This window comes from Echinococcus granulosus, assembly GCF_000524195.1.
Source record: "Echinococcus granulosus chromosome Unknown EG_S00122, whole genome shotgun sequence".
Lineage (NCBI taxonomy): Eukaryota > Metazoa > Platyhelminthes > Cestoda > Cyclophyllidea > Taeniidae > Echinococcus > Echinococcus granulosus.
In genome coordinates this window covers 44,293-52,221 of record NW_020170502.1, presented here as the reverse complement: position 1 = coordinate 52,221, position 7,929 = coordinate 44,293, and the positions used below count along the sequence as shown (strand labels likewise).

The 7,929-nt window shown below is 45.8% G+C and overlaps 1 protein-coding gene across 1 annotated transcript in view; it reads right to left on the bottom strand. All coding sequences in view use genetic code 11, as the record gives it.

Moving 5' to 3' along the window:
• Nucleotides 1–564: 564 nt before the first annotated feature.
• EGR_08871 (Alpha-mannosidase 2) overlaps nucleotides 565–7,929 on the bottom strand; it is a gene marked incomplete at both ends in the record, with an annotated part of 13,074 nt that continues 5,709 nt past the window's right edge. The window contains 10 exons of the mRNA XM_024498120.1: nucleotides 565–726; nucleotides 2,245–2,363; nucleotides 2,992–3,178; nucleotides 3,265–3,570; nucleotides 4,081–4,223; nucleotides 4,298–4,406; nucleotides 5,059–5,181; nucleotides 5,253–5,361; nucleotides 5,396–5,956; nucleotides 6,778–6,957. Of these exons, the coding sequence (XP_024347452.1) occupies nucleotides 565–726; nucleotides 2,245–2,363; nucleotides 2,992–3,178; nucleotides 3,265–3,570; nucleotides 4,081–4,223; nucleotides 4,298–4,406; nucleotides 5,059–5,181; nucleotides 5,253–5,361; nucleotides 5,396–5,956; nucleotides 6,778–6,957 (1,999 nt within the window). The remainder of the gene's footprint in view (nucleotides 727–2,244; nucleotides 2,364–2,991; nucleotides 3,179–3,264; nucleotides 3,571–4,080; nucleotides 4,224–4,297; nucleotides 4,407–5,058; nucleotides 5,182–5,252; nucleotides 5,362–5,395; nucleotides 5,957–6,777; nucleotides 6,958–7,929) is intronic.

Sequence of the window (7,929 nt, the reverse complement as noted above, 5' to 3'; positions counted from 1 at the left end):
CAGTCCCTACTTTAGCACTAAAGGCTCAGCCTTATCTACAGGTCGTGTTCTGATACTACATCTTTCCGTGCGACGAGCTTGCATGCTTGCGTGGTAGCCTGGACAACCACCGTCCACCACAGTCATCATTCTTTGAACATGGCAAGTAGCACTCAAAGCCTCAGCAATCTTCTCCCTCGCAGATCGAAAGCATCGACGAGGTAGTTCAAACACAGGCAATTCGTTTACGACCCACCACCAACAGATGGGGGCACACACGTTGTCCAAATATTGCCCTCAGGTCGGATGAGGATGCCGTGGACTCACACGCATCAACCCCCTAGTCTTCTCCAATGTGCATTAAGACACGCACACACCAAATTTCGTTTACAAAAGCGATCTCATTAAAGAGGCCTCCCAAATGGAAGACTCTAGTGCTTTAAATATTCTATAAGCATCACAAAAAGAAAGCAATAGTGCAGAAAAAAGAGAAACCAAGTTTTGCTGGTGTTTTATCCTCACACCCTTATTTGTACCGGAGAAAGACAGGATGCTGCTATTTGTTCCGCCTTAATTGGCAGCGACCTAGGTTTTGGAAGGCACCAGAAGGAAGCCCTCCATCTCCATCCTCGGGATAACGATATTCAGATCGGGTGACGCGGAAGTCGACTTGTCGGGAATCAGCGTCACTGGTGTCCTCACAGCCATTTTGGGGATCAGCTGGGGAAAGGCGAGAGACCATCGAATCTGAAGGATGACAAGAAATAGAGGGGAAAGAAAAATAAAAGACGCACTAGGCCGCCCAATCGCGAAGGCAGAGAGAGGGGAAGGCGCCGCACATCGGTTGCTCAAAAAGGAGGTGCTCGGCCTCGTCTAACTGTAGCTGCTCTCCACGCAGGATTCAAATCTCACATAGAAGCGAAACTGTCCACTAAATTAAGATATCACAGCACTCGAAGGTGCATCTTATGCATTTAAACAGCATCTGTCTGCTAGGGTAGGTGAATTTGACACTTTTTCAAGGTCGCGAAAATGTCCTCGTCAAGTCTTTTGCTTAGCTTGAGAGGAAGGTGCAGCGGATGAACAACGTGCTGCCCATAAATGAGTTCTTACAGCAATGACTACGCAAAGACGCGTCTACGTTGCGTCTGCCATAAGCACGTCAAAATAGCTCAAACTTAAGACGTCAAAGAGATTGATAACATAATTTGGTTAGGAGAGGCGTGCATTAACTCGTGATGCCGCCGAGTTTTTAAAGTTCCAATCTTCGGTAGGCGAACAAATAACTCTCGCACCTCTTACCTGCCCACTTCTCCGATACGAATCACCACTTCAACTCCGGAGGGAACTGTTCACTTCGTGTAGGTCAAACTACAAATACAACACGATACCCTACAAAGCTGATTTGTGAAAAAAGCGGCAGCCTGCCGCATCCCCATCTGTCGTGTTTGCCCGATATTTTAGATGGGGAAGATACAATAGGGGGGAATGAGTAAGATGGAAATAGGGGCGCCTATGACCAGGCTTTCTTTTTCATCCAGAAAGCAGAAAGTCTTGTAAAGAGTGAGTCACAGCAAGGTTGTACCTTTGCGAGCCTTTACATCGTTTGGCCCTCGCAATGATGGCATTGAGTTCTACCACCATTTCCATACACACCTCAGAAGGTCTCTCCAAACCCTGTGAACTCACGCTAGCCAATGCCTTAAAACGAGTCAATTTGATACTTCTATGAGAGAAGAACTTCGTGTGCGGAGGGTGGAGCTTGCAGACATTGTCAGTTAAGGAGCTATTAAAATCGCACTTTTAGGGGAGGTATGCAACTCCAAAATCTCTTCAATCCCTCAACGCAATCTACCAACAGATGGTGTGGAAGATGAAAGCCTTCAAAGTCTATGGAAAAGACGTGTTTTTGTTACTCAACCTTCGTTTCTGGCTGCCACTCTCCACTTCAAGGCGCTTGAGCACCATCGCAATGACTGACAATAGGGAGTGCAGAAAGTGATGGTAGATTTCGGCTTTTTGACAGGAGTATGAAACTACTCCCACACTGTCTATCAACTATTCAGCAGGCTTACAATGAAGCCACTTCCTGATTTGTCTGTAAAACTGACAGGAAAAGCTGTGTAAATGTCGATTTACACAGCACGAAACTATAAGCTTATACAGACCTTTATAACTAGATTTTATTCAAGCCTTTACTTTTGAAGGTTCACAAAAGAGGTAAAAAGCAGGATTACGCGAAAAAAAAATCAACAACGAACGAACCGAAGATTCATCCTGAGGGGAGCAATCGCAGGCCGAATCGCAAAGGTAGGTTGCGCCACACGCATGTACGGTACGATGAAGGATCACACCCAGTTGGCTGCCCGGCACGCTGCTAAGTCCTGCACAAATGTGAGAATAAGTGACACTAAGAAGCGCTAAGACTGACACACCAAAGAGAAATGAGACTACGTGTGCCGCGTCAATGTCTGCTCATCCAAGTGTCACCAACATTTGCTGACTAAGAACAGACAATGCAACCAGCCAGCAGTGGGAATCTGTACTGGAGATGGCGAAAGAAAGCGCCATACAAACATACAACCCCCTCCCAACCCTTCCCAGCCTTGAAAATAAACACACGCCTCCATTTGTGCTTACCTGACAATGGGACAACACTGTTGTCAAAAGAATCCGACACACTGACGTCTCGAGTGGTCCACTAAAATCGCAGTTCTGTAACTCCTAGATTAGAACAAACTTCACCGGTGGTGGGTAGAGTGGTTCGTGCTTTCTTCTACTCCCTCTTTTAATCTAATTACCCAAACAACTCTTATTCAAATAGCGCCTTGATTTGTTTTATCGAATCAATTGGTAAACCAGTAACCTAATTGGTTGCGAGGCGGGTGAGGAAACCGGAACTACCCCTTCTGGGTTTCGAGGCAAGCATTTGGCTCTCTAAACACCTACCTGCTACAAGTCATCTTTTGTTTTGAAAAACAAAGATCTAGTCAGCTGGAAGTCTGAACCTACCATTATATCGCTCCGATTTACTGAAGAACGTCTTCAGTGTGACCAGATCACAGTCACAGGGAAGTCCCGTCGACTCCATCAACTGTCGGTTGACGACCAATCGAGATGGGTCAAAGTTGGTTAAAAATTGGGCCGCAGGGAAGGTCAGATCACTCTGGACATAGTGTGCTTCTGCGGTGAGACTAGGCTTGGAAGCAAATTAAAAGAGCGCATAAAAAGTCCATTCAAATTTGAGTGTTCCAAAATGGCAGTCAAGTAAGATGAAAAACCAACCACAAATGCAACACCGCCCCGAAGAGCTTCAACGGGCTGCGACATGCGTTCCACGAGAATACTGAAGACTGAACGACTTGGTTTGACATTAATTAAGGGCTCGTTCAGTCCGCGATGATCATCGGACAGAACTTTTCGATCTAGCCAGACTTTGATTTCGCCCGGGTTTTCACCAGCCAATACGCCAACTGACTGACCTGATAGGAGAGTGACACGATGTTGGCCGTCCTCAATGTAGGCTGCGCAGGTCATGGGATAGATGTTGCCCCATTGGCGAATTTTTGCGTAGTACTTCCGTTGGATCATCTACAAAGTGGATGATTCCGAGTGGACATGGATTTGCGGAGATTCGAGGTAACAGAAGGACTATTCCCGTTTCAAGCTGTGGTTGAAGTCCCTATAAATTTCATTCTTGTGCCTAATTTCTAAGCCTCCTAGAGCGTCTCAAAGCTTGTGCTATCGTTCAGCCAGTCGACAAACGCTCGTAAGGAAAGTGATCAGCAGATAGGCTACGCCCGACACAGGGGCGTGTTCAGCCTTCAGCCCAATCTTTCAATCAATCCTTCCGGAGGACGTGGCATTCAAAAGTCGCAACGACACCTATGGAATAGATGACAGTCTTTCTAACGACGCACACTCCTCCTGCTATCACAGCTATTGGCAGACATTCACGGGAACCAGAAAAGTAATCAGGAAGAAGAAGAGCCCATTGCCTTAAGCGAGTTCGATCACCGTCTCGGTACTGTGGCATTCCGTTCATAGCAATAGCCTCCCAGTCCTTCACTAAAGCTGACCAGTGGAGCCACATCACCCTACCTGATAGCAGTTCGAGTCGGTGAAGAAGATGCCTTTCGTGTTTTGAATTCCCGTTTGAATGACCATTACCAGTTCAACGCTTGCCTGTACGTCGGTTAGATTAGCAATATTCTCCACTTCCACGGCAAGATTACCAGGAGCGTCTTGAAAGAAGGAATACGGTGTAAAAGACAAGAGAAGGACAAAGGAAGGAAGGAATAGAGTGTGAGAGACTGACTTAATTTATGGATACGAAGGGTATGTTTCACCTGAGGATAATAGGTCGTAACCTCCTCGGTCAAGGAGCCACGGAGAACGCGCATGCTGAGGGGCTCCCTAGCCAGAGGCTGGAATGAAAATAAAGTTGATTTTTTTATCACCTTCTTTACCGACTGGCAAAATGAATGCCATGGGGATGACCACTTCCGATCGCCTTAGCTGTCAATCATAGTGAATCTGAGTTTGAATCACTGTAGAATCAGTGCAAAGATTTACAGGCAGGCATTGGAGACGGATGTCAGAAAAGACTCCGAGGTCCACTACGACCAACCCCCCCCCCCCCCTCCTTCTCGTCTAACTCTTACGACCCAGGAGTGAGCATGATTTGCAGCCAACATCTAAGGTGGTGGCCAAGTCCTCCACCGAGAGAGGTATTCAGAAGAGATTCCATATTTCAACAAAACTCCCCTTCCCATTCAACTTGGATGATACAGCAATGGATGGCCAAAACTTTGGCCTGAAAATTTTCTGCCGCTGGAGCGTTGAAGGAAGGGTTGACAACACGCATGCTTAACAATACCAAGGACTCGTTGATATCAACTACGCAGCCTTCAAGATAAATTTCCAACAGATTTGTAACCAATCCTATCACACTTGACTACCAGTGCATCAATATAGCCAAACAAACGTCTGGAGCAAAAGTTACGGAGAGTTTCGACCAACCAAAACTTAAATTACAAAAGCAGAGATCAGTAATGCATCAGGGCTTATCAAACGAACCTCCTTGGTAGCAAACGACGCGCCTATATAGGCTCCCGCACGGGTAGGTTCGGAGGTAGCCTTCATCATCTCAATGCTAATTGCCAGCTTGTGCGATTCTCCCGTTCCCTTGTTCAACACCGCCTTCACAAATACACAGGTGAGCGAATTTGGGGGTTACTTTAGCAGAAAAGGCGTAAAGATTTCCTTCCTACCTGTGAGAAGCCGGTCTCCCTATCGAAGGTCAACTCCATTAGATTGGATTTAAGTTTGGGAACAAGCGAATCCGCCGCCTCTTGCGCGTAGAACATTGCAACAGAAGAGCTACAAAATGCATGCCTAAAATCCAGCAACCTACGGGAGCTCGACGAACCGATACAGCGTTGGTTTGACAACAATGACAGCAGGGCTCTGTGAGGCCTTAGACACGGGCTTCAACGTTACTCGCACTACTTCCAACGGTTCCAAATGGATAGGACCCGCGGATAGATGGAACAGAGGGCCCAAAGCACCAGGCTTTCGGAAGATGTCCCAGGGTTCTAGCTGAACGGAAAGCGGAGTAATTCCATTCTCAAGTTGAACGCTTATTGAAATGGTTTGTGGCTGCTTGACCTGAAGCTTGACATCCCACAGAAGACGTGTTATATTGACTCGGAGACGGAGGACGTGATCACGGGCACGGGGGAGGGAATTGAAAAGGTAAAGAGTTTTAGTATCCTCCAGACGCTCCAGAGTGAGAGTAAAGAGCTCTGGTGTGGAATTGGTACCCCAAATCGGATTGGCGGAAATGAGAACTGATGAAGTGCCGGTGGAGGCCTCGAGTCCAAGAGCGGAGCATACTTCGGGAGACTCGTAGCCGAGGAGGAAAGCAACACTGACTGCAGAAACGTTCTGTGCACAGCGGATAGCTTCGTCTAATCTGTAATGAAGTTAAAAAAACCACTAATAATAAACTACTTAAACGTTTACCAAAGTGAGGACCGCCCACAAGGAGTTTAAACCACATTCACCTTTCAATACACTTATTCAGCATAGCTTCGACACAAAAAAATGTGTCCATTCGGCCGAAACATCCTGGGACAGCCCCCCTTTCATACCATGCGGCGCACACCACATCAGCGTTCATCGTTCTCGTAGAAAGATTATGCCCTTTTGTAATATCTCGACGCCGATTTGTGCATCGATAAGGCGTTCCATGCGCTGATTGCTCACAGGAATGACTACTGTGCAGTGCGCTGGGAACCACTACGACCACAAACTTCACCACCACGCACAGTGGGACGCATGTTTGAGTGATAATGCTTGGGTTAATCCTCGCACAACATCTAATCTGGCCACACTTTTCGCCTACTACTACCCTGGAAATGCCATTTTTCATGCCTGGAGAGTGAAAAATCTCAATGGAGCTTGAACACTTCTCGTAAGATGGATGCTCGGTTTTACCCAAAGTACATAGACACATATCGATGCACAGAGCCAGGATGGATAGGCCTGTGATTTCGGAATTGATGAGCGATTGAATTTGAGATAGATGAACGTATGATTGGGTAAAAGCTGGAGGAATGAAAACTGAATAAGTGGATGCAGGAGGAAGGTGCAAAGCTGAGAGGGATAGACAGAGCCAAGGTGAATGGATGTGAGAAAGGTGGGTAGGGATAGATCCGAGATGGAAAGGTAAGCGAATGGATGGGTTTGGAATGGCTCGATTTCTGATATTTGGATGGATGAGAGCAAACTCACTTGACGTGGTAGTCCGCCATGACGTGGGATTTTGCGGTGCCTGGAAGGGCATCGTGATGTTGGAAGAGGGCAAGATTTCGTCTAGCCACGGTGAGCTTATCATACAGACCGGCAAGTAATGTGAATTTGTGCGCTGCAGCTGACCAATGACTTGCGATGGAGAAGAGAATGTCCGCATTCCTGTGAAAGAAATTGATAACCTTGACCAAATAATACCAAACTTAATCGAACAAAAAGCAGCATTTAAAGGGCATCAGGGTTGCAATCAATCACTAGCAAGCGACTCAACCTTCACAAAGGCACCAAGCCACTGGTCTCCACGGCTTTCTGTACGCTTACATTGCAACTAATTCCAAACTCATTTGTCTAACAACGTCATCATGGCTAGCACGGATGTTGCATGGGTACTAATAGACTAAAGAATATGACCGCAATCATTGATGTCTCAAGGCGGTAAGAGAGTTCGGTCTACTACTTCAGAAAGCTGTATGCACGAAAATTAACGGCAGAAAGGATATGTTTACATTTTTTGCGTCAAGATCAACAAAGAATGATGTAAAACCCTCATAAAAAGGTAATAAAGTATAAAACAGCGATATTTGGGAATCTCTAAAGTGCTATTTAGGGTAAAATGAGAGATGTGCAGCTTGCTGATGATAAATTTCCAATGTGCAGCTACATGTCTTAATGTGCAATCAAAGGAAACTCGGGAGCCAAAATACTAACAATTATCATGCCAACGAAGCGTTTCAATTGCGCAACGAACTTTAGAGCAAATTGCACCAAACTATGGGTTTTAAGTGCTTGCTTTTTTTGAAACCTGCTACACTCTTTTGATGAATCTGTTTAAGTAAAAAGAAGTCGTTTTAAGTTAAAGCCCACAACGAAGACACACAAAATTTAGCGAGTCGACAAAAACGACTAAGCGACAGGAGTGGCAAAAAAAGTTGGCAAAAAAAAATGATTCATAACTTAGCCGAACGTATTCATCAAAACTAAACATAAAAGCTATTAAACAAGGACAATCGTCTCGAAAAAGAACTACGAACCCTATGTAGAACAAAAAATATAAGAATGATAATTCGAGGATAAATGGATGGATGGATGGATACAGGATGGATGGATACAGGATGGATGGATGGATGGATGGAT